Source organism: Ranitomeya variabilis, chromosome 2 (genome assembly GCF_051348905.1).
Source record: "Ranitomeya variabilis isolate aRanVar5 chromosome 2, aRanVar5.hap1, whole genome shotgun sequence".
In the NCBI taxonomy this organism is placed as follows: Eukaryota; Metazoa; Chordata; class Amphibia; order Anura; family Dendrobatidae; genus Ranitomeya; species Ranitomeya variabilis.
Genome location: NC_135233.1, coordinates 442435946 through 442463308, shown reverse-complemented (window position 1 = coordinate 442463308; position 27363 = coordinate 442435946). Strand labels below are relative to the sequence as shown.

Sequence of the window (27363 nt, the reverse complement as noted above, 5' to 3'; positions counted from 1 at the left end):
CTTAAAGGCATATGAGCAGTATTCCCTGATCTTAAAGGCACATAACCAGTATTCCGTGGTCTTAAAGACACATGACCAGTATTCCATGGTCTTAAAGGTAGGCCTACAGTCTGCTCTCCTGCAACTCATCTTTTTATGTTTTGGTCAGTAGTTAGTATTACATAATACTACAAGCATCTCCATCGGTTTGTATCCGCACTGATGGTTTATTTGTATTGTGTTTCTTTCAGAACCGATATCGGTGAAATCTCTCCTCATCACTAATGTGACCACATATACTGTGTCTCTGGCGTGGAGTAGACCTGATGAGTATCAGACATTATACAGATACAGAGTCCAGACCAATGTCACCTCATCAGCATCGATGATAAATAATATAATAGTGACAAACGAATCGGCGACAATAATGAATCTGACATCAGGAGAAACCTATACATTCATGGTCTATACCAGAGCTGCCGATAACAGCACCGAGTCTGACCCGGTGTCACTATTGCCCATCTGCACAGGTGCGTATAAAATGTGGGAGTTTTAAAAATAGTGATAACTCCTACTCAGTCATTAAACCTCAACAACCTATATCTGGCCAGTTAGGAAGCCGAGGCGATTGTGAATCACTGAATCACTATCATCATATATTGCTCCATACAGAATGGACCCATATACAGTATTGCCCCATAAATTGATCCATACAGTATTATGGGCCCCATATATTGCTCCATAGAGAATAATGGACCCCATATAATGTTTCATATAGACTTATGGACCCCATATATTGCTCAGTATAGAATAATGGATCCCATATATTGTTCCATACAGTATTATGGGCACCACATAGTCCTCCATACATAAAAAATAAATACTCACCTCTCCGCATTCCCCCCCTGCTCTGGTCTCTGCAGCGCATATTTTATGACCCTCTGAACTGCTCGGCACAGAGGATGCACTGTAGCGGCGTAATCGTGCCTTCTGTGCTGAGACGTCACAGAGCTCAGACGCAGAGGGGGGAATGATGGGAGAGGGACCATCGGCTGACGGCTTCCTCTCCAACCATTTACAACTGGACCAGGATGCAGATGCAGTTGAAAGTACGAAGCCAGGCGGGCTAGGCCGTACCACCCCCCACCCCACTCGCGATTCATGGGCCACGAAGTGGCCACGTGGCGGTACGCCACTGCCTGGCCCCAATCCTAAAATAATGTCCTCGTACTCTTAAAAAATGCATTAAAAAATGCTGACTCAAGGGGCCGGGATGTAGCATTCCAGTGACGTCATGCACCACCGGCCGTGTGCATGGTTATTGTGGTGCAGAGTGCCGGTGGTTCCCTGCTCTGCATTTCACCTGAATATGCATCTAAGGAAACTGAATTGAAAAAAGCACTGACATCGGCGAGCCACCATCATTCATGGACGTGGCTGTGGTCATTTCCTCTGTGATCCTGATCGTTATGTCCCTTGGTTGTTACATAAAAGCTGTTGTTTTCTAGTTATGGAACCAAATAATTATTTAGCATTTAATAAATATATGTTACAATCTCTTCATCATGACTGTACAGGTAGATACTTACTCAGTGTTTATTAAACCTGAACTCATTTCCATTAGGTGCTGAACAAGTTTCCATCTCTTCGGTGGTAAATAACCAGTCTGTTAGTTCTCTGGTTGTGAATTGGACGCCGGCTACAGCGAAAGCAAAAGTGGATTATTACAACGCAATTCTGTCAGGAGTTATACAGAGAGTATCTAACACTACCACACAAGCAATCTTCACAGGATTAGTACCTGGCACAGAATATACGGCCACTGTACAGATAGTGAGTGGGAACTGCAACCAGTCGTCTCTATCGGTGACCGAGGCCACGTGTGAGTATCACAGCGTCCATGTTTTATATGAGGTTTTACTTCTCAATTTAAAAAAAATATATATTTCTGTTCAGCCTCCTATTTATTATTTACTAGCTGTTTCCAGCCAGCTAACGCTCGGCACGCTCATTGCTATCTAATTAACGCTGCTGGTGATTAAACTACAGTAAATAATGACAACATTCAATAGCGCTTACGCAGGTGGTAAATTAACTTAAAATGAAATTAATAACAATAGTGTGGTGATGTGTTGGGGGCGGGATTATGTGTGGTGATGTGGTGGGGGGCGGGATAATGTGTGGTGATGTGTTGGGGGCGGGATTATGTGTGGTGATGTGGTGGGGGGCGGGATTATGTGTGGTGATGTGTTGGGGGCGGGATTATGTGTGGTGATGTGTTGGGGGCGGGATTATGTGTGGTGATGTGGGGGGCGGGATAATTTGTGGTAATAGGGTGGGGGCGGGATAATGTGTGGTAATGGGGTGGGGGGGCGGGATAATGTGTGGTAATGGGGTGGGGGGCGGGATAATGTGTGGTAATGGGGTGGGGGGCAGGATAATGTGTGGTAATGTGGTGGGGGGGGCGGTATTATGTGTGGTAATGTGGTGGGGGGCGGGATTATGTGTGGTGATGTGGGGGGGCAGTATTATGTGTGGTAATGAGCTGGGTGGCGGGATTGTGTGGTGATGTATTGATGGGCGGGATTATGTGTGGTAATGTGGTGGGGGGCGGTATTATGTGTGGTAATGTGGTGGGGGGCGGGATTATGTGTGGTGATGTGGGGGGGCAGTATTATGTGTGGTAATGGGCTGGGTGGCGGGATTGTGTGGTGATGTATTGATGGGCGGGATTATGTGTGGTAATGTGGTGGGGGGCGGTATTATGTGTGGTAATGTGGTGGGGGGCGGGATTATGTGTGGTGATGTGGGGGGGCAGTATTATGTGTGGTGATGTGGTGGGGGGCAGAATTATGTGTGGTAATGGGCTGGGTGGCGGGATTGTGTGGTGATGTATTGATGGGCGGGATTATGTGTGGTAATGTGGTGGGGGCGGGATTATGTGTGGTAATGGGGAGGGGTGGCGGGATTATGTGATTATGTGTGATGTGGTGGGGGGCGAGATTTGTGGAGGGGGCGGGATTGTGTGTGGTGATGCGGTGTGGATTGTGTGTGGTAATGTGGTGGGGACGGGATTATATGTGGTGGGGGCGGAGCTACTGTGCAGGGGGCGGGATTAGTGAGTAATCACGATGCCTTATATATATATTTATCTCACACACATAGTAAATGCACGTTAATAAGATTTTCTTTTTCCATTACACATTACAACATATAGGGTAATAGTAATCAGGATAGGTAATTATAAAATAACGCCATAAATACTTAATTTTTTTTAGCATCTTTCATTTCTTATAAGCGTTTCATTGTTTTAACCTTTTTTCTGGATACACTGTATTTAGAACATTTTGTTGCTTTATATTTTTCTTTGCACAGATCCAACGGCACCAACTAACCTAACAATGGGCATGGTTGGGACAAAGAACCTGACATTATCTTGGTCGGTGCCTGTAAATATGGCCGGTGTGAATAAGACATATAATATAAGCTACGGGATATATCCATCAACTACCTTATCTGTGACAAGTCCCACAACAAATGTCACCACCCTCCAGAGCCTGATATCTGGGACTAATTACTCCATAGCTGTGGTAACAGTCGGAGTCCGGGGGTATCAGAGCTCTCCGGTCACCACATCGGTCTATACAAGTAGGTTCTATGTGATCTTGAAAAAACAGGTGAAATATTTAGAGAATTTAAATCAAGGTTTGAAGTAAGATTTTTACATGAACATAAATAACTTAAATATTTCTAAGCATTGAAGTGAGTCATGAAAACAATTACTCATTGACCGTTATGAGCCTGAGCTGTGTCATCAGTATATAGTAGTAACGAACACCTTGAAGACATTTGCAGCCCACTTGGGTGTAAACATTTCCTCTCAACAGTGCTATACATTTAATAATTATATTTGATACATGATAGGGAAAGGTACAGTCACTAGCTAGGTAATGGTTACAACTCACAAGTAAAGTGTGCTCTGGCGGATGAAGGGTTTCTGTCTGTAAGCGACAGTCTAGGTCACACTTTCCTGAAGCTCAAAAATGTCAGAATTTTGGTCGCGATCATCAGATTTGCCTTTATCACCGCCTCCTTACGCTTAACATTTATATTGCATGACGGCAGGTTTATGAAAGCGGTCTTAAAAAAAAATAAAATAAATCCTATTTTTTTGCCTATAGCAACCAATCAGAGCACAACTTTCAGTTTATCAAGAACACAATACAACTTTAAAGCTGTACTGTGATTGGTTGTTATGGAAAACAAACACTTTTTTTTACGATTTTACAGTTTCATGCATCTACCGTTGTCCCCCACTGTTTCTTTACCACATGCCAGGCACAAAACTCTCAGACACAGCACAGGTCTCTCTCATGCTTACACGTTCTTACAGCTTGCAGGCTGTTAATTGTGTCCTGCCTTTACTGGTGCATTAGCCACTCCAGAAACCCAAAGATGGGTACTCCTATCTTCAAGAGACTAATTATAAGGTTTATTATTAATTTCTTGCTTACTTTTACAGCCCCCCCCCCCCGCCCTCCTGCCCCATCCTTTATCTGCAAAGTCCAAGCTCGGGGTTTGGATCCAAGTTCGCGTCATCTCTGGCCCCAAGCTCGAACTTCATAGAAAACTCAGGCGAACCCGCAGATCCGATCATCGGGGGGTTCGCCCATCACTAGTCATACCTATAGAAGTTCAAAAAAAGAGGCAGCACTCCATTATTCAGTGTAAAAACGTGCCGGGTTTAATTTACCCATATGTTCAGGCAACGTTTCAGCTCACAATGAGCTTTTCTCAAGCAGTGAGTATACCCATGTGCTTCCTATTTATACATTCCTTAATCATCCTTAATTGTGTTAAACCATGTAAGATTAATACAATATTTCTTAGGTTGTAAAGTGCATATGTGCAATACATTATGTGCAGATTAAAAACATATCTTTCTTGTCATCTCAGATTCATATAATGCCTCTTATCTTAGATATGTTACTTTACCGTATGGACGCATGTTCTGTGTGGAGGACGCCATTGTTTTTCTTCGGCGTCTCATTGTGTCTACTGCGCATGTCTCATTACGTCATCATTACCGAATGGTTGGCCAGCCAATCCCATAAGTTGTGTGACACTTCTCAAAGTGCGCATGCGCGCATCCACTCCTCAGCGCCATATTTGTAGAGGCTTATTTTATACTTTAAGTGAAGTGGGTACTAATTTCTTGTATTGCGGTTCATAAGGACTATATTTAGGTGCGATATCCCACCCTGACGCACCGGACGGCACCTTACTCAGGCTGTCTCCGGGAATCAAGTGTTATACAGGTCTGGCACTTAGCCCTTTCAGGCCAAATTACCGTAACCATAAACACAAAGGTAGTAGCACCCCAGTCCTAATTATAGTGCTTTGGAACAAAGCACTATACTGTTATTCCACCGTGGTAAACTTCTTCTTATTCTTATTATTCAGTCCGCACGTAATGCGGCCCGAACCGCTTCACTCACAGACTCCAGTGAGGTGTCATTTCGAAGCCAGCGTTCCTGAGAGGTGTGCTAAGTATTTTTCGTGTCGATCGGATTTGTAGTTTTTGCGCAATTTGTGTTTGAAAAAAGTCTTTCAATGCATTTCAATGGAGAAATTTTCCTATACGTTTATAATGGGCTGGTTTCTGAGGCAATTTCTAAAAATAACTGCCACCTGGCTGATTAGCTCATTGATATGCGCAGTCAGACACAGTTACTATGCCAACGCCTATGAACTCTACATCAGCTCACCAGGTCACAAGTTTTGTCAGATAATATCAGCTCTTAAAGTGACAGTACAGCACAATTCCAAACCACTATCAGTAGTCTTATGATTATTAGACTGTGGCCCGATTCTAACTCATCGGGTATTCTAGAATATGCATGTCCACGTAGTATATTGCACAGCCACGCAGTATACAGTGCAGAGCCGTGCAGTACACAGCGCAGAGCCGCGCAGTACACAGCGCAGAGCCGCGCAGTACACAGCGCAGAGCCGCGCAGTATAAAGCGCAGAGCCGCGCAGTACACAGCGCAGAGCCGCGCAGTACACAGCGCAGAGCCGTGCAGTACACAGCGCAGAGCCGCGCAGTATAAAGCGCAGAGCCGTGCAGTACACAGCGCAGAGCCGCGCAGTACACAGCGCAGAGCCGTGCAGTACACAGCGCAGAGCCGCGCAGTATAAAGCGCAGAGCCGCGCAGTACACAGCGCAGAGCCGCGCAGTACACAGCGCAGAGCCGCGCAGTACACAGCGCAGAGCCGCGCAGTATAAAGCGCAGAGCCGCGCAGTACACAGCGCAGAGCCGCGCAGTACACAGCGCAGAGCCGCGTAGTATACAGCGAAGAGCCACGCAGTATATAGCGCAGAGCCGCGCAGTACAAAGCGCAGAGCTGCGCAGAGCTGCGCAGTATACAGCGCAGAGCCGCGCAGTATACAGCGCAGAACGCGCAGTACACAGTGCAGAGCCGCGCAGTACACAGCGCAGAGCCGTGCAGTACACAGCGCAGAGCCGTGCAGTACACAGCGCAGAGCCACGCAGTATACAGCGCAGAGCCGCGTAGTATACAGCGCAGAGCCGCGTAGTATACAGCGCAGAGCCACGCAGTATACAGCACAGAGCCACGCAGTATACAGCGCAGAGCCACGTAGTTATACTGCCCAGTCACGTAGTATATTGTCCAGTCACATAGTATACTGCATATCCCTGTTAAAAAAAAAAAGAATTAAAATAAAAAAGTTACATACTCACCTCCTGGAGCGGCCGGTATCTGATGGTTGTTGCACCTCCTAGATCGGCCGGTACACGATGCTTGTTGCACCTGGAGTGGCCGGTACCCGATGCTTGTTGCGCGCTCCGGTCCCAAGAGTGCATTGCGGTCTCACGAGATGATAACGTAGCAGTGTTGTGAGACAGAAAGACGGAAGTGCCCTTAGATAATTAGATAGTAGATTACCCCGCTCACCAATTCGGAACCCGAGAGGCCCGGCCCACCAAATCGGACCCCGAGGGGCCCGGCCCACCAAATCGGACCCAGAGTGACCCCGCCCCCTAAATCAGACCCAGAGTGACCCCGCCCACCAAATCGGACCCAGAGTGGCTCCGCCCACCAAATCGGACCCAGAGTGACCCCTTCCACCAAATCAGACCCAGAGTGACCCCTTCCACCAAATCGGACCCAGAGTGACCCCTTCCACCAAATCGGGCCCAGAGTGACCCCGCCCACCAAATCGGACCCAGAGTGACCCCACCCACCAAATCGGACCCTGAGGTGCCCAGCCCACCAAATCAGACCCTGAGGTGCCCAGCCCACCAAATCGGACCGAGTGACCCCACCCACCAAATTGGTCCCTAAGGTGCCCCGCCCACCAAATCGGACCCAGAGTGGCTCCGCCCACCGAATCGGACCCAGAGTGGCCGCGCCCACAGAATCGGACCAAAAGTGACCCCGCCCACCGAATCGGACCTAGATTTACCCCGCCCACAAAATCAGACCCAGATTGACCCAACCCACCAAATCGGACCGCCTGAGGGGCACCCAAGTGTGAAAGTCTTGCAGGGGCAGCCCGGGCACCATTCCAAAGCACTATCTGTAGTTCCTTCAGGAAATACCCATCTAGTTCTTATTATTATTCAGTCCGCACGTAATGCGGCCCGAACCGCTTCACTCACAGACTCCAGTGAGGTGTCATTTCGAAGCCAGCGTCCCCAAGAGGTGTGCTAAGTATTTTTCGTGTCGATCGGATTTGTAGTTTTGGCGCAATTTGCGTTTGAAAATGTTTTTTCCCCTCATTGTAATGCTTTTCAATAGGGAAATTTTCACATAAGTTATAATGGCCGGGTTTCTGAGGCAATTTGAAATGTACCTGCCACCTGGCTGATTAGCTCATTGATATGCTCAGTCAGGCCCAGTTACTATGCCAACGCCTGCGAACTGTACATGACCCTAGCAGGACAGTTTTGGCAGATAATATCAGCTCTTAAAGTGATAGCACAGCACAATTTCAAAGCACTATCTATAGTCTTATTATAATTATTGCCCCGCTCACCAAATCGGACCCAGCCCGCCAAATCGGACCCAGAGTGGCGCCGCCCGCCAAATCGGACCCAGAGTGGCGCCGCCCGCCAAATCGGACCCAGAGTGGCGCCGCCCGCCAAATCGGACCCAGAGTGGCGCCGCCCGCCAAATCGGACCCAGAGTGGCGCCGCCCGCCAAATCGGACCCAGAGTGGCGCCGCCCGCCAAATCGGACCCAGAGTGGCGCCGCCCGCCAAATCGGACCCAGAGTGGCGCCGCCTGCCAAATCGGACCCAGAGTGGCGCCGCCCGCCAAATCGGACCCAGAGTGGCGCCGCCCGCCAAATCGGACCCAGAGTGGCGCCGCCCGCCAAATCGGACCCAGAGTGGCGCCGCCCGCCAATTCGGACCCAGAGTGGCGCCGGCCGCCAAATCGGACTCAGAGTGGCGCCGCCCGCCAAATCGGACCGCCTGAGGGGATCCCAAGTGTGAAAGTCTTGCTGGGGCAACCCGGGCACCATTCCAAAGCACTATCTGTAGTTCCTTCAGGAAATACCCATCTAGTTATTTCTTTTATCCATAGTACCACATTCATCTTAATAGGCACTCTATTTTTTTCTTTTAAGGCTATTATCTTTTTTTCCTTTTTTACTTTTCTTTTTTACTTTGGATCAGCCAGCCATCCATTCACATATGATATATTAACCCCTTCGCGACATGCGCCGTACTAGTACTGCGCTGCCGGCACTGCATTTGTGCCAGCAGCAGTACTAGTATGGCGCATCGATCACCGTGGTCTCGCGCTGAGCGCCGCGGTGATCGGGTGCGGGTGTCAGCTGTATATGACAGCTGACACCCCGCAGCAATGCCCACGATCGGCGCTATCGCCGATCGCAGGCATTTAACCCCTCTGATGCCGCTGTCAATAGTGACAGCGGCATAGAGGGGGATCGCGCAGGGACGGGGGCTCCCTGCGCTCTCCCACCGGAGCAACGCGATGAGATCGCGCTGCTCCGGTGACCTGAAAGGAGTCCCCGGATCCAAGATGGCCGCGGGACTCCTTCCGGGTCATGAGATGACCTAGCTTGCCGGCGCCTGCTGAGAGTTCCTAATAGCAGGCGCCGGCAAGCCTCTGCCCTTGCCTGTCAGATCGGTGATCTGACAGAGTGCTGTGCACACTGTCAGATCACCGATCTGTGATGTCCCCCCCTGGGACAAAGTAAAAAAGTTTAAAAAAAAATGTCCACATGTGTAAAAAGAAAAAAAAATTCCTAAATAAAGAAAAAAAAATAAAAATATTCCCATAAATACATTTCTTTATCTAAATAAAAAAAAATCACACAATAAAAGTACACATATTTAGTATCGCCGCGTCCGTAACGACCCCACCTATAAAACTATATCACTAGTTAACCCCTTCAGTGAACACCGTAAAAAAAAAAAAAAAGAGGCAAAAAACAACGCTTTATTCTCATACCGCCAAGCAAAAAGTGGAATAACACGCGATCAAAAAGACGGATATAAATAACCATGGTACCGCTGAAAACGTCATCTTGTCCCGCAAACAAAAAGCCGCCATACAGCATCATCAGCAGAAAAATAAAAAAGTTATAGCTCTCAGAATAAAGCGATGCAAAAACAATTATTTTTTTATATAAAATAGTTTTTATTGTGTAAAAGCGCCAAAACATAAAAAAATTACATAAATGAGGTATCGCTGTAATCGTACTGACCTGAAGAATAAAACTGCTTTATCAATTTTACCACACGTGGAATGGTATAAACGCCCCCCCTAAAAGAATTTCAGGAATTGCTGGTTTTTGTTCATTCCGCCTCCCAAAAATCGGAATAAAAAGCGATCAAAAAATGTGATGTGCCCGAAAATGGTACCAATAAAAACGTCAACTCGTCCCGCAAAAAACAAGATCTCACATGACTCTGTGGGCCAAAATATGGATAAATTATAGCTCTCAAAATGTGGTGATGCAAAAACTATTTTTTGCAATAAAAAGCGTCTTTTAGTGTGTGATGGCTGCCAACCATAAAAATCCGCCCAAAAATGCTATAAAAGTAAATCAAATCCCCCTTCATCACCCCCTTAGTTAGGGAAAAATAATAAAATTTTAAAAAATATATTTATTTCCATTTTCCCGTTAGGCTACTTTCACACTAGCGTCGGTACGGGGCCTTCGCGCTGCGTCGGCCCGACGTACCGACGCATACTGTGCAAGCGCCGCACAACGGGGGCAGCGGATGCTGTTTTTCCACGCATCCGGTGCCCCATTGTGAGGTGCGGGGAGGTGGGGGCGGAGTTCCAGCCGCGCATGCGCGGTCGGAAATCGTGGACCGTCGGCACAAAAAAAGTTACATGTAACGTTTTTTGCTGCCGGCGGTCCGCCACAACACGACGCAACCGTCACACGACGGTTGCGACGTGTCAATACGTCGCAGTGCGTCGCTAATGTTAGTCTATGGGGAAAAAACGCATCCTGCAGATGACTTTGCAGGATGCGTTTTTTCGCCAAAACAACGCATTACGACGTATGCAAAAAAACGCTAGTGTGAAAGTAGCGTTAGGGTTAGGACTAGGGTTAGGGTTGGGGTTAGGGCTAGGGTTAGGGCTGGGGTTGGGGTTAGGGTTTCAGTTAGAATTGGGGAGTTTTCACTGTTTAGGCACATCAGGGGCTCTCCAAACGCGACATGGCATCCGATCTCAATTCCAGCCAATTCTGCTTTGAAAAACTAAAACAGTGCTCCTTCCCTTCCGAGTTTTCCTGTGCGCCCAAACAGTGGTTCCCCCCAACATATGGGGTATCAGCGTTCTCAGGACAAGTTGGACAACAACTTTTGGGGTCCAATTTGTCCTGTTACCCTTGGGAAAATAAAAACGTGGGGGCTAAAATATCAGTTTCGTGGAAAAAAATATATATTTTTTTTCACGGCTCTGCGTGATAAACTGTAGTGAAACACTTGTTGGTTCAAAGTTCTCACAACACATCTAGATAAGTTCCCTGGGGGGTCTAGTTTCCAATATGGGGTCACTTGTGGGGGGTTTCTACTGTTTAGGTACATCAGGGGCTCTGCAAATGCAACATGACACCTGCAGACCAATCCATCTAAGTCTGCAATTCAAACGGCGCTCCTTCCCTTCCGAGCTCTGCCCTGCGCCCAAACAGTGGTTCCCCCCCATATATGGGGTATCAGCGTACTCAGGACAAATTGGACAATAACTTTTGTGGTCCAATTTCTCCTGTTACCCTTGGGAAAAAAAAAAATGCGGGCTAAAACATTTTGTGGAAAGAAAAAATGATTTTTTAATTTTCACAGCGCTACATTCTAAACTTTAGTGAAACAATTGGGGGTTAAAAGTGCTCACCACACATCTAGATTAGTTCCTTAGAGGGTCTACTTTCCAAAATGGTGTCACTTGTGGGGGTTTCCACTGTTTAGGCACATCAGGGGCTCTCCAATCGCGACATGGGTTCCGATCTCAATTCCAGCAAATCTTGCATTGAAAAGTCAAATGGCGCTCCTTCCCTTCCGAGCTCTGCCATGTGCGCAATCAATGGTTTACCCCAACATGTGGGGTATCAGTGTACTCAGGACAAATTGTACGACTTTTTTGGTCCAATTTCTCCTGTTACCCTTGGTAAAATAAAACAAATTGGATCTGAAGTAAAAATTTTGTGAAAAAAAAGTTAAATGTTCAATTTTTTTTAAACATTCCAAAAATTCCTGTGAAGCACCTGAAGGGTTAATAAACTTTTTGAATGTGGTTTTGAGTACCTTGAGGGGTGCAGTTTTTAGAATGGTGTCACTTTTGGGCATTTTCTGTCATATAGACCCCTCAAAGTCACTTCAAGTGTGAGGTGGTCCGTAAAAAAAATGGTTTTGCAAATTTTGTTGCAAAAATGAGAAATCGCTGGTCAACTTTTAACCCTTATAACTCCCTAACAAAAAAAAATTATATTTCCAAAATTATGCTGATGTAAAGCAGACATGTGGGAAATGTTGTTTATTAACTATATTATGAGATATAGCTCTCTAATTTAAGGGCATAAAAACTAAAAGTTTGAAAATTGCTAAATTTTCATAATTTTCGACAAATTTTTGTTTTTTTCACAAATAAATGCAAGTCATATCGAAGAAGTTTTACCACTATCATGGAGTACAATATGTCACGAGAAAACAATGTCAGAATCGCCAGGATCCGTTGAAGCGTTTTAGAGTTATGACCTCATAAAGTGACAGTGGTCAGAATTCTAAAAATTGGCCCGGTCACTTAGGTGAAAACAGGCTTCGGGGTGAAGGGGTTAAAGAGTCATAAACGCATATACGGTACTTTACTTTGTTTTAGTTTATTGAAAAACATAGTGATATTAATATAGTTATATTAGTCCTCCACACGTTCATGTTCCACCTGGTGCATATCTTCCATATTTGGTGCATCTAAAAGATACAAAAAAATACACAAAAGATAATAAATACATAAAAATTAGAGTTATATCCAATCAGGCAACAACTCTAATACAACACCAACAAGTCTTGATCTTACACCGTTTGGCAAGGTACGTATATCAATTCTACATTATCGCATGAATTTTGAAATCTACATTTAACCCCTTCGGTTTATGAAAGCAGTCTTAAAAAAAAAAAAAATAAATCCTGTTTTTTTGCCTATAGCAACCAATCAGAGCACAACTTTCAGTTTATCAAGAACACAATACAACTTTAAAGCTGTACTGTGATTGGTTGTTATGGAAAACAAACACTTTTTTTTACGATTATACAGTTTCATGCATCTACCGTTGTCCCCCACTGTTTCTTTACCACATGCCAGGCACAAAACTCTCAGACACAGCACAGGTCTCTCTCATGCTTACACGTTCTTACAGCTTGCAGGCTGTTAATTGTGTCCTGCCTTTACTGGTGCATTAGCCACTCCAGAAACCCAAAGATGGGTACTCCTATCTTCAAGATCCTAATTATAAGGTTTATTATTAATTTCTTGCTTACTTTTACACCCCCCGCCCCATCCTAAATCTGTAAAGTCCAAGCTCGGGGTTTGGATTCAAGTTCGCATCATCTCTGGCCCCAAGCTCGAACTTTATAGAAAACTCAGGCGAACCCGCAGATCCGATCATCGGGGGGTTCGCCCATCACTAGTCATACCTATACCTATACGCACCGCCACAAGGTCGTTCTTATCTTCCACTGGGTTTATCGATCCTGCACTGAGGTGCAGCAGGATCTGACATGTGCAGCACTTTTAAAGGGTATTCCCAGGTCTTAAACACACTTGACCAGCATTCCCTGGTCTCAAAGGCACATGAACAGTATTCCTTGGTCTTAGAAGCACATGACCAGTATTCCCTGGTCTTAAAGAAACATGACCAGTATTCCATGGTCTTAAAGGCACATAACCAGTATTCCGTGGTCTTAAAGACACATGACCAGTATTCCATGGTCTTAAAGGTAGGCCTACAGTCTGCTCTCCTGCAACTCGTCTTTTTATGTTTTGGTCAGTAGTTAGTATTACATAATACTACAAGCATCTCCATCGGTTTGTATCCGCACTGATGGTTTATTTGTATTTTGTTTATTTCAGAACCGATATCGTTGAAATCTCTCCTTATCACTAATGTGACCACATATTCTGTGTCTCTGGCGTGGAGTAGACCTGATGAGTATCAGACATTATACAGATACAGAGTCCAGACCAATGTCACCTCATCAGCATCGATGATAAATAATATAATAGTGACAAACGAATCGGCGACAATAATGAATCTGACATCAGGAGAAACCTATACATTCATGGTCTATACCAGAGCTGCCGATAACTTCACTGAGTCTGACCCGGTGTCACTATTGCCCATCTGCACAGGTGCGTATAAAATGTGAGCGTTTTAAAAATAGTGATAACTCCTACTCAGTCATTAAACCTCAACAACCTATATCTGGCCAGTTAGGAAGCCGAGGCGATTGTGAATCACTGTCACCTACTTTGATGTAACTGAAAGTGATAACAGGCGCACTGGCGAGGAACAGCAAGATCACCCTAAAAATGGAATGGTTTGGCAGGCCGTGTCCACAGAAAATTCCTCTCTACAGCTCCTTCCTGACAGGTTATCCTCTATGTTTGCGAGTGTCTTCCTCACCACTATAAATATGAGGCAGGGTCTGCAGCCATTCAGGTCGCACACATAGTTTTTTTTCTCTAGGGTATATTGTGCATACAGACACATGAGGGTCCATACACTCTACTGAGTCACCTTATGACATGATAGACACCAAAATCTGAAGAGCGAGAGAAAAAAAAGTTAGTATAGCGTAGAAACTGGGGAGCGCACTAAAGCGCAATAGGGTCTTAACTGGTAACAGTGAGAAAACAATTGTGGGTCCTAACTCACCTGGTGGGGTTGCAATAGCAACATGCACAACGACCTATAAGGCCATGTTCACACGTTCCTGATTTCCCTGCTGTTTTTCTGCACTAAAAACCGCAGCTCTTGGCAGAAAACGCAGGTGCGGTTTTTGGTGCGTTTTTGGTGCGTTTTTTGGTGCGTTTTTTGATGTGGTTTTTAGTGCGGTTTTTTATGCAGTTTTCTCTGCAGATTGTCCGTGTTTGACACAAAGCTTTAACTGCAGTGGGAAAAAAAAAAAAAAAGAAATGATGTCATTTCCTTGTCCAACCCTTTTCTTCTTCCATCCTCCATTTTGGGACTAAACACCAAAATGAGTGGACGTGTTTTGAATGACAGCGCTCCGCAGAGTGCTGAGCGTAGGCCAGATCACAGCCCGCGGATCCAGCTCTATCCAGCTATTTAAGTGCCACGTATTTAAGGCTATGTTCACATTTGCGTTGTGCGCCGCAGCGTCGGCGACACAATGCACAACGCAAACAAAAACGCAGCAAAACGCATGCACAACGCTGCGTTTTGCGACGCATGCGTCCTTTTTTTGGTTGATTTTGGATGCAGCAAAAATGCAACTTGCTACGTCCTCTGCGCCCAGACGCGTGCGCCGCAGTGACGCATGCGTCGCAAAACGCAAGTGCAACGCATGTCCATGCGCCCCCATGTTAAATATAGGGGCGCATGACGCATGTGGCGACGCTGCGGCGCCCGACGCTGCGGCGCAGACCGCAAATGTGAACGTAGACTTAGTGCCACGTATCACGTATTTCAGTGCCACGTATTTCAGTGCCACGTATTTAAGTGCCACGTATCACGTATTTCAGTGCCACGTATCACGTATTTCAGTGCCACGTATCACGTATTTAAGTGCCACGTATTTCAGTGCCACGTATTTCAGTGCCACGTATCACGTATTTCAGTGCCACGTATTTCAGTGCCAATATTTCAGTATTTAAGTGCCACGCATCACGTATTTCAGTGCCACGTATTTCAGTGCCACGTATCACGTATTTATGTATTTACGTATTTATGTATCACGTATCACGATCTTCCATGGAGAACAGACACATCCAGAGATATGTCTGCTCTCCACGGCTGCAGCAACACACTGACAGGAGCCATAGTTCCTGTCGGTGTGTCACTGCGCATGCGCGAGCGAGTTTACCGGCGGTCATTGACCCCGGCACTCTCGCTTAACGGCAGTGCTGCGTGGGAAAGTTCAACGCAGCTGTACTGCCGTTAACCGAGACCCCGGAGCCATTGAACTCCGGAACAGTACGCGATACACTGCTAGGAGCTTCGCTCCTGGCAGTGTATCGCCGGAGAGCAGCCGATCGGCGTGGGACACTCGTTTTATGGATTCTGCGGACAGGGAGTATGGATTTGATTTTTTATTTTGGGATTTTTTCTAGGGGATCGAGGGCTTCGCCTACCAGTGTGCTGTTGGTGAGTATATACTCTGTGTTATATGATGTATGTACTGTGTGTCATGTATGTGTATTGTGTGTGTTTTGTGTAACTACCGCCTCAACGCATTAACCTAATTATACCTGTGTGGCCTATTAATAAAAAACAACAACATAATCACGTTCCTCCATCATGTTCTCATACACTTTATGCAGTTAATAGCCTCTGTGTCTGTACTGTTACATACTTAGGCAGTTAACTGGTTCATGCAGCTTTACATGAACACCCGAGCCTTAGGGTGAGTGTCCACGGTAACCCGAGCCTTACACTATGGCTGGTCCAAATAACTAAAGCAATTGTTACCATCCACCTCTTGTGTCTCCCCTTTTCCTCATAGATTGTAAGCTTGCGAGCAGCAGGGCCCTCATTCCTCCTGGTATCTGTTTTGAACTGTGATTTCTGTTATGCTGTAATGTCTGTTGTCTGTATAAGTCCCCTCTATAAGTTGTAAAGCGCTGCGGAATATGTTGGCGCTATATAAATAAAATTATTATTATTATTTATTATAACTTTACAACTGTGCTAAGTCGCCGGACACAGGGACAACTCTCCCATCCTAATACTGGATGGGAGTAGTAGTCCCATACGGCGACTTAGCACAGTGGTGGCACTAGCGTCGCATGGGGATACACACACACACACACACACACACACACACATACATACCAAATCTATCAAACAGCCGACATCGATCCCCATGCGACGGTATGCCTCCGTCACTTCGGAACACACTCCGCCCACGCACTTCCGCCGACGCACTTCCGCCTGCTTCCCCGCACTTCCTGCTGCAGCGGTTTCTCCACCCATAACCGCAATAAAACCCGCAGATATATTTTTGATCTGCGGGTTTTACTGCGGGTTTGACCTCACAATGGAGGTCTATGGGTGCAGAACCGCTGCAGTTCCGCACAAAGAAGTGACATGGTCCTTCTTTTTTCCCGCAGCTATTCAGCGCGGCTTTTTTAGTGAATTTCTGCATCATGTGCACAGCGTTTCCTGTTTTCCATAGGGTTACATTGTACTGTACCCTGCATGGAAAACAGCTGCGGACCCGCAGCGGCAAAATCGCTGCGGTTCCGCGGTAAAAAACGCATTGTGTGAACATGGCCTAACAGTTTAAAAAGAAAGTTATGCACACTTATATACATAAAATGCATAATCTATAATGAACATATTTCACTTAATATACATGGGCAAAGATAAAGACTAAAAATCTGATATTCTACACCATTACTGAAGTCCAAGAATATGGGTTCTCCCTTATGCAAGGGCCCCTGCAGACTGTGGGATTAACCGCAGTAATGGAGTTTTTAAAAATGATCTTGACAGACACTGCTATTCAGCTCACGTGAAGGAATAACCCAATCAAATATGCAACTAAATATGTGTACATCATAAGAATCTGGTAATGCAAAAACAAAATATTAGTATTAAAGGTCATTTCCCTGCCTTTAATACCAAGCCCGCATCTTTCCCTGCACGTGATAGCTGATTTAGTCAGCCATCATGTGCTTTTAACAGCCAGGGGTAGAGCAGAGCTCCGCTTGCAGCTGTTAACCTGTTAAATCCCACTGTCGATCTCTGACAGCAGCATTTGACATGCAGCGACTGGGAGTACACACCGCACACACTGGTGCACCTGTCACGTGAACGCAGGGCGCCGAGGGGTTGTTATGGGAGCCGGGAGTCCGGTGATGACTCCCATGCCTGTTGTCATGATTCTCCTATGAACTCCGGCCCATGGCCAGCATTCATAGTAGATTGTGATTTAGGCTACACATAGCACAAGCAGTCAGACAATTGCAGCTTGAAGTCCCTTAAAGGAACTATTAAATACAGTAAAAAGTGAGAAAAAATTTTTAAAAATATAAAAAAGCACAAGTTCACCCTTCTTTTTCTTTAAAAATCAAATATATTTGGTATCACTGCGTTCGTACGTCTGCAAGTCTGATCTAATTAAAAAAAAAAATCTTATCTGTAAACAGTGTAACGACGTAGCAGAAAAAAAAATCAAAACGCCATAAAATGCAATAAGAGGCGATCAAAACATTTTATTTACCCCAAAATGGTGTCAGTACAAATGTCTGCTCAGGGCGCAATAAAAAAAACCGTCACAAAGCCCCGTCTCCTGAAAAATGAAAATGTTACGGTTTTGGAAAATGGTGAAAAAAGCAATTTTGCAAGTTTCCAATTTTTTTTCCTCCTTCGCCTCATTGGGGGACACAGGACTGTGGGTGTATGCTTCTGCCGCCAGGAGGCTGACACTAAGTAAACTTGAAAAAAAAGTTAGCCCCTCCTCCGTCGTATACACCCTGACACTGGCTACCGGAGAATCCAGTTTCATGCTTGGTGTCTCAAGGAGGCACACCTCTGGGTCCCGGATCCTTTGGACCTTTTTTCTTTTCATCACTACATCTATGGATTGAGGGGGCGACGGACCCTTTTGAGGGTCCGATCTCCCCAAGCCAACAACGGGCATGCACGTGCGAGTTTCTCCACGTATCCTTTCCCGCGACGTGGGATCCCTCACTTGGCCCTGACCACCCTGAGGTATTTAGACCCTAGGCTGTACAGGTGCCCTTAGATGTCCGTGTGACCACCCTGATTCCTACACCTCCGCTGCGGTGATAGATGGGGTGGTGGACGGTCCCTCTCCTTATCCTGGGCAGATAATGGAGCTAGGGTTCCTGTACCGTCTTTTTTCCATCATACATGACGGCACCACGAGTGAGGCGATCCGCCCATCAAGGACAGGAAACCTTCAAGATAAAAGGGGCGGCTCTTCTCTCCACATCAGTTGGTTTCCTGTCCTTGATGGGGAACCCTCAAGATGAAGACTTCTGATGAAGACAGAAGAGGATGCCTGGGCCTGGGTCGGGTGGATTTGGGCAGGCGCTGGCCTGCTGCACGCGTCACCAGGTACCGGTAGTCGCCTTGGGGGTCATCTATTCCATGCCCCCCCTGAGCGAAGCATGGCCACAACCCGTGAGGCAATGCCCGGGTAAAAAATTATCCTCGGGGGCCGCAGGTAGCGTTTCCCCCCTGTTGATATAAAAATCCTGCTGTCCACGGGGTCACTTTTATGGTGCCCCCCCTGTTGACCAAAGGTGGCCATGCAGCCCGTAAGGCACATCAGTGCTCGGGCTGGGTAAGCTCCTCGGAAGTTTTGGGGCCCTCCCTGTTGAGCATTTGAAAGCAGGTCTCCCCCCTTCCCCCTCCTCCCTGTTCGGTGTCTGAGGCTGCACAAAGGGTATGGAGCGGTGTCCGGGTCACTGGAAGAGCATCAGATGTTGGTGAGTGCTGCACTGCCTCCTGGAGTCCGTGGCGTGGACATTCCCGGCTCTGCGAGCTCCTTCTCAGCTGGCGCCGGGTACCTGGAAATGGTGGGTACGTGCATGCGCACAATACCCGGCGGCAGCACTCGGAACGTTATACAGGAGCTAAGGGGCAGGGGGACCAAAAGAGGCGGCGCGCACCGGAAGTGGTGACCGGATGCGCGCCTGGAGCACAATACAGCAGCGCACACCGGAAGTAAGGTAACCAGCTGAGGCTGGACCACTGCAAAGGCAGGATCAGCCAGGTGATTGATTGCATATAACAAACAGGTGTGCACATACACCTGATTGTAGCACAAAATGCTGAGCGGCCAGTAAAAGGCAGGATCAACCAGGTGATCCATTAAAAAAAAAAAGGGGAAGTGAATCTATTTAAAGGAACCAGAAGTGCTGCCCTGTGTCACTAAACCAGGCCAGGTTGAAGGTGACTACTCTTGTTACGTGGTAGTGTGTAAGATGGAGAGCTTTTCACCAGAACATTTAATGCCACAGCAAGAGGTGCAGGAGAGGCGGTCTCGCTCGAGTGAGAAGAGCCAGATCTGCCGTGGCAGCAGCAGAAGCCGCTCGGACAGCGTACAGACGGATCGCCATGCCAAGGAGGGGTCCCTGGTCTCATTGGGAGACACGGAGAGAACCAACCAACCTCCGGATCCGGTACCCGTACTTTGAGAGCATCCGAGTGGTGAGTGAACCTCGAGAAAGTCCAGCACGCTAATGTCTGTTCTTTTCTTTTCTCTTATCTCCGTCTCTCCCCTTTTTTCTTACATACATTTGGGGAGGTGGAGTATAGGAGGTCCCCAAGAAGTGTAAATCAAAGGCTAAAAACAAGGAATGTCCCTTATGCAAAAAAGCATTGAAACCATCCTGGAATAAAAATCTGTGTCAGGATTGCATTAATAAGACGGTAGCGGAGGAAACACCCTCCTTTACAGAGAGTCTAAGATCACTGATCCAATCAGAGGTCTGTAGGTCTGTAAAAGCATTGGAGACAGCCGACACTGATACCAGATCTAGGGACAGATCCAGCCCCTCAGTAGCATCCCATAGAGATTCCTCGGAGTCAGAGGGGGACTCAGATACAGCTCGCTGCTCAGATAGTAGCTCAGAGGAGGAAGACACATTTCCAGCGGAGGCTACGGATAAGCTTATTAAAGCTGTTCGCTCTACCATGGGGCTGGTAGATGAGAAGGCAAAAAAGACAGCCCAAGAACTTATGTTCAGTGGTCTGCAAAAGAGAAAATGGAGGTCATTCCCTATTAATGAACAGCTACAAGAACTGATTAAAAGGGAATGGCAAAAACCGGAAAAAAGGTCCCAAATAACCACCTCCCTAAAGAGAAGATATCCGTTTGAGGAGGATGCGTCCTCATCTTGGGATAGAGCCCCAAAGATTGATGTGGCAATTTCAAAAGTTGCCAGAAAATCCTCCCTGCCATTCGAGGATCTAGGTTCTCTAAAAGAACCTCTGGACAGAAAAATGAACAGTTCCCTGAAAACAGCATGGGAAGCCTCGGCAGGAGCACTAAAGCCAGCTATCGCGGCCACTTGTCTAGCCAGATCCCTTAAAATATGGATAGACAACCTGGAGGATCAGGTAGAACAAAAAGTTCCCAGAGAGACTATTCTAGAGGCAATACCGGCCATGAGTGCAGCGGCAGTATTTCTAGCTGAGGCGTCAGCAGACTCAGCTAGACTGGCAGCAAAGTCAGCAGCTTTAGCCAACACAGGGCGCCGGGCCGTATGGCTTAAATGCTGGCCAGGAGATACTCAGGCAAAGATGAAGCTTTGCTCTTTGCCATGTGAGGGGAACTTCCTGTTCGGACCGGCATTAGACAAAGTGTTAGAAAAAGCCGGTGACAAAAAGAAAAATTTTCCAAAGCAGCCATTTCAGCCCTTTCGGCGGTCCTTTCAGAGAGGCCGAAAATTCTGAAGGCAGCAGTATAGAGACCGAGACAGGAGCAACTTAAACAAGCGATCCAGGGGAGGAAAAGGTTTCTATTTTGGCAAGCCCCCAGGGGAGGGAAAGGTTTCTATTTTGGCAAGCCCCCAGGGACACCAAGAAGCCCTCCCAGTGACGGTCCTTCTCAGGTGGGAGGGAGGCTCTCTCACTTCCTTCCAGCCTGGGAGAGGATCTCCTCCAGCGTATGGATCCGACAGATCATAGGATGAGGCCTAAAATTAAAATTCCACCACTGGCCTCCAAGAAGATACATGCAGACCCCGGTACAGTCCTCCCAAGAGAAACAAGACAGTCTGGAAGGAGAAATAATATCACTCCTAGACAAACACGTCTTGGAAGAAGTTCCAACAGAGGAAAGGATGGAAGGGTTTTACTCCCCCCTTTTTCTCATAAAAAAAACCGGACTATTCTTGGAGGACAATAATAAATTTAAAAGGCCTCAACAAATATCTAATAATTCCATCTTTCAAAATGGAAAACATAAAATCAGCGGTGAAACTTCTATATCCTCAGTGTTACATGTCCGTCCTAGACCTCAAGGACGCTTTTTATCACGTCCCAATCAGACAACAAGATCGTCAGTTTCTCAGAGTGGCAGTTCAGATGGGGTCCCAGCTACGTCACTTTCAGTACAGGGTTCTGCCCTTTGGGATAGCAACAGCCCCACGGGTGTTTACAAAACTGATTGCAGAGGTCACAGCACATCTCAGAGAAAGACACTCTGATAATACCCTACTTAGACGACTTCCCGATAGTGGGGAAAAACTTTTCTCACTGTCAGGAGCAGGTCAGAATAGTGATGGGCACTCTACAGACACTAGGATGGCAACTGAACCTCAAAAAATCCAAACTAGAGCCAGCAATGGTCCAGAATTTCCTAGGGATAACGGTACACTCCGTGGCGCAGGAATGACGCCTCCCAGAGGAAAAAGAGGAAAAGATCAAACAAATGATTATGACCACATTAAAAAACCAGAGATGACTTTAAGAAGAGCCATGTCGGTGTTAGGGTCCCTAACCTCCTGCATACCAGCAGTAAAATGGGCCCAGTTCCATGCAAGAGAACTGCAATGGTGTGTGCTGCAGAACGACCTGGAACTTCAGGGGCAGCTAGAGCAGAAGCTCATTCTCCCACTCTCTGTACTCCAATCACTCAGATGGTGGTTACAGATAGAGTCATCTCCGAGAGGAGTTCCCTGGACATACACAGCCTCCAAAGTAATCACAACGGACGCCAGTCCATGGGGGTGGGGAGCTCACTCAGACACACTATGGGTCCAAGATCCCTGGGCTCAAGAGGAGAAAAATCCTCAAACGAGTGGGAACTCCTAGCAATCGAAAAAGAGCTAAAGAGGTTACTTCCACACTTGGCAGGGCATCATGTGAGAGTCCTATCGGACAACAGAACAGCGGTCGCATACGTGAACAACCAGGGGGGTACCCGTTCTCGGTCACTGATGCACATAACCAAAAGACTCATGACTCTAGCCAAAAGGCATTTCCTTTCATTATTGGCCCTGCATATTCGAGGTGTGGACAATATAAAGGCAGACTTTTTAAGCAGGAACCACTTAAGGCAAGGGGAATGGTCCCTAAAAAAGTCAATTTTTCAACGGATAGTGCACATGTGGGGAAAACCCAGTGTAGACCTCTTTGCCTCAAAAGCCAATAGAAAAGTTCAAAAGTTCTGCTCCCTGAACCCAGCAGACAGGCCGTTGGCAGTAGACGCCTTCAGCATAAAATGGACGTCAGGACTCCTGTATGCCTTCCCACCGATATGTCTAATCCCAGCAGTTCTAAAGAAGATCAGGGAGGACAAGGCCAGGGTAATTGTAATAGATCCCTTCTGGCCGAAAAGACCATGGGTTTTACTGGCTGAGAGTGATGTCAGTGACGGACCCGTGGGTTCTCCCAGAAGACCAGGACCTTCTAACACAGGGTCCCTTCAACCACCCGTAGAATTCCGGGCTACATTTGACAGCCTGGCATTTGAACGGTCGTTGTTAGAGAAAGAAGGGTTCTCAGCTGGTTTAATATCCACCCTGCTCAGTAGCAGAAAACCAGTAACGACCAAGATCTATGGGAGAATATGGAAGAAATTCCTGTCCAGCTCAGGGCCAATACGGGAAGAGGAGTTCCTGCAAAAGGGCTTAGATCTGGGGTTAGCTGTTAGTACCCTCAAAGTACACATTTCAGCCTTAGCAGCCTTATTCAACTGTGACCTGGCAAGCAGTAGATGGGTGGTGAGGTTTATCCGAGCCTGTAGTAGAGCTGACTCTGTTCCATCCCCTACTCCTCCACATGGGATCTAAATTTAGTTTTGACAGAAAGCCCCTTTGAGCCGTTAAATACACCAAGTACTAACGTTAAAGACAGCTTTGTTAGTGGCACTTACATCGGCCCGTAGGGTTGGGGATTTACACGCGTTGTCAGCTGACCCCCCTTACACACAAATTATGGACGATATGGTTGTATTAAAATTAGATCCGGCATATCTCCCCAAAGTGGTATCGAGATTCCATAGGGCTAAGGATATAACCCTACCTTCTTTCTGTCCCAATCCTAGTAACAAGAAAGAGGAGAGACTCCATTGCCTAGATGTCAGGAGATGTATTCTATAGTATTTAAAGATGACAAAATCCTGGAGGAAACAGAGGGCTTTATTTGTTTCGTTCCAGGGGTCAATGAAGGGCCTTAAAGCCTCAAAACAAACTACCGCTAGATGGGTGAGAGAGGCCATTATTCTAGCGAATAGTAGTACAGGCAGGGTTGTTCCACAGGGTCAGAAAGCCCACTCCACGAGGGCCATGGCGACGTCGTGGGCGGAGAGAGCAGATGCTACCATCGACCAAATCTGTAAGGCGGCCACTTGATCCTCTCCATCTACATTTTTTAAACATTATAGGCTAGACCTATCTGCTACCTCTGATCTCACATTTGGGAGAAGAGTGTTACAAGCAGTGATCCCTCCCTAAAAGAGAATACAAATCTCTGTAACTCTCTCGTGGTGCCGTCATGTATGATGGAAAAACACGGTATTACATACCTGGTAATGTGTTTTTTCATGAGATACGACGGCACCCTTCTATACCCACCCTTTTTGATCACGTCATTAGTTGCGTGCATTATTAGCATTATTTGTATTATACACTCCCTCGGGTGTCGGTGAATAGAACCGTATAGGATGTATTATTTATGTTTACACTAACCAGCGGAGTTCCTCTCGTACTCTGTAAAACAACTGATGTGGAGAGAGGAGCCGCCCCTTTTATCTTGAAGGTTTCCTATCCTTGATGGGCGGATCCCCTCTCTGGTGGTGACGTCATATCTCATGAAAAAACACATTACCAGGTATGTAATACCCGCGTTTGCCTCCCCCCCGCTGGATATTTGCTGGGGGTACTCAGCCTGCAATATGGGGGGAGGGGCAGAAAGGGAGGCTCCTGACAAGGCGCACAATGCATCTTTAGATGCTGATTTACCTGGTGCTGCAGGTTCCTCCGGACGTGTTTGTGCATTAATAGCGACGCCGCAGTTCCCGGGGTTCCGGTGCTCTGCGGCGGTATGGTGGCGGTTCTCGGCAGCGCTGTGCGGCTGGTGCTGGGGTACTTTCCCTGCGGCAGTGCGGTGCCTCCGGCGCCCCTTCGGTTCTGTTCGGCCGGTGCTGCAGTGGTATGGTGCGGCTGGCTCCGCGGCCTTCCAGAGGCTTCATGCTCCGGCCTGGCCTCCAGCAGGCTCTTCTGGGTCGCTCAGACCCGGGCTTTCGCCCAGAAAAACCGCGCTGTGAGGCCCTGCCCCTCCGGTGCATCTACTTCCGGTTCCGCCTTTCCTTGCCTCTCCCAGGGAAAATCGAGGCCCCGGCTTCAGGCCTACTACAGGCCGCATCGCATCATGGCGGTCCTGCCCTCTGAGGTCTGCTAGGGATAAAGGTAGCTCACTTGGCTCCGCATCGTGCGTTCGGTTCCGTCGCTGTAATCATGGGGACACAGGACTGGGGTAAGTGCTTCTCCCTCCAGCTGGCAGAAGAATTATTTGTTTCCCAGTCTCAGGCCTTGGGTATAGCTTTTTACGGATCACTATGTCTAGAAGGGTTAAAACTCACACGGTCCTATATACCGGTTGTGTAGCTTGTCGTGCTGAATTCCCGCACGCCCAGAGTAATCGTCTCTGCGAGGCCTGTGACTGCCCAGGAGCCCCCCCCCCCCCCCCCCGCCTTCTCCCCAGCAATCTCTCCGGCTCCTGCCCCTCAAGCAGAGGCTGGGGCAGTTCCGCCGGAATGGGTTACGTCCTTGTCGCAATCCATGGCGTCCGTAACTGAAGCAATCAAATCCCTTCAGACCCTGGCGGTCAGTGCCAGCAGTCCTTCTGTCTCGGAGAGGGCCTCGGGGTCTCAGGAGCCTTCGGCCTGCAGGGGCCGCATCCGCACTAGAGACGCGTGGAAAGCGGATTCCCACAGCGTCGCCCAGGCCCTCAGGTGCTTCTGCATCCTGGAGCTCCGTGTCATGTTCTCCTTCCCCAGCAGAGAGCGGGGAAGTTGAGACAGACTATGAGTCAGAGGAGTCCCTTAATTTTGAAAATCCTGGGTTTCAGGAGTCTGTAGATAGCCTGATTGAGGCTGTTACTCAGTCCCTGGGGATAGAGGATGAACTCGCCTCATCCTCAGATCATAAAGTCTCATTTAAGTGGGCCAAACGGGCCCATAGGTTTTTGTCCTCTCACCCGGAGTTTGAGGACCTGATTCGGCATAACCGGGAGCACCCTGACAAGTGTTTTTCGGGACAAAAAGCCTTGAAGGTTAGGTACCCCTTTGCTACTGAGCTTTGTAGTAAATGGGCAGAAAATCCTTCTGTAGATCCTCCAGTGTCCCGTTTAGCCTCTAACACATTGCTATCTCTCCCTAATGGCTCGTCGATTAAGGACCCTACGGATCGTCTTATAGAGAGCTTGGCTCGTTCCGTTTTTGAGGCTTCAAGTTCGGCACTTTTTCCTTCTTTTGTGGCAACTTGGGTTGCTAACGCTATGATGTCTTGGTCAGAGTCTTTAACAAAGGCTCTTCAAGAAGGTGATTTGTCAGCAGAGTTGGCAGAAATGTCATCTCAGATAGCACTTGCTGGTAGCTATCTGATCAATGCATCCTTAGATGCTGCGGACTGTGCCTCTTCGACTGCGGCTAACGCTATTGCTATTAGAAGGGCTCTCTGGTTAAAAACATGGCAGGCAGACTCTACCTCTAAAAAGTCTCTTACAACCCTACCGTATCAGGGGGGTCGCTTATTCGGAGAGAATCTGGATCAGCTTATTTCTGACTCCACAGGAGGGAAGAGTAAGTTTCTTCCTCAGCAGAGGATTAGACAGCCTTTTCATCGCCAATTTCAGGCCCGTTTCAGACCCTTTCGTAATGCTAGATGGGCCCCAGCATCGGGCTCTGCTGCGCAGGGTCGACCCAATGAGGACCGAGACGTTCGGATCTCTTATACGGCCAACCAGGGGGGAAGAATGCGTTCCCAGTCAACTAGATCCAGAGGATCTAGGACTCAAAGGTTTTCGGCCAAGTGACTGGAGGCCTCCTCGGAGTGCCTCCAACAGAGTAGGCAGACGTCTACTTTTGTTTCGCCAGGTCTGGCTTCAGGTAATCCACGACCGGTGTGTGGGAGAGCTCGTATCTTCAGGTTACAAGATAGAACTGGTCCGTCAGCCTCCTCCCCGGTTCTTCCCATCCCGTCTTCCCAGGTCCAAGTCCCACCGACAAGACCTGTACAATTCCATAGAGTCGCTTTGTCTCAGCGGAGTCATTTCTCCTATTCCAAGGGAGGAGAGGTTTCAAGGGTTTTATTCCAAACTTTTTGTAGTACCCAAAAAGGGCGGAACAGTAAGGCCTATCCTAGATCTGAAACGCTTAAACAGGTTTGTCCGCGTTCGTCACTTTCGGATGGAATCTCTTCGGTCAGTTACTGCTTCAATGGAAAAGGGAGAGTTCTTGGCCTCAATAGACATTCAGGATGCCTACCTACATATTCCCATTTTCCCTCCTCATCAAATCTTTCTCAGGTTTGCTTTAAACAACCTACACTTCCAGTTCACGGCTTTACCCTTCGGGCTGGCCTCCGCCCCCAGGGTGTTCACGAAAGTCATGTCAACTGTGGCATCCATTCTGCACTCCCGAGGCATAGT

General features: G+C 47.4%; 1 protein-coding gene across 3 annotated transcripts in view; it reads left to right on the top strand.

Moving 5' to 3' along the window:
* LOC143806509 (uncharacterized) overlaps nucleotides 1-27363 on the top strand; it is a 236519-nt gene that overhangs the window by 115785 nt on the left and 93371 nt on the right. For 2 of the 3 annotated variants that reach the window (XM_077287123.1, XM_077287124.1), the window contains exons 22-25: nucleotides 231-509; nucleotides 1604-1861; nucleotides 3355-3627; nucleotides 13620-13898. In XM_077287123.1, the coding sequence (XP_077143238.1) occupies nucleotides 231-509; nucleotides 1604-1861; nucleotides 3355-3627; nucleotides 13620-13898 (1089 nt within the window). The remainder of the gene's footprint in view (nucleotides 1-230; nucleotides 510-1603; nucleotides 1862-3354; nucleotides 3628-13619; nucleotides 13899-27363) is intronic. The other variant, XM_077287125.1, reaches the window with a different exon arrangement.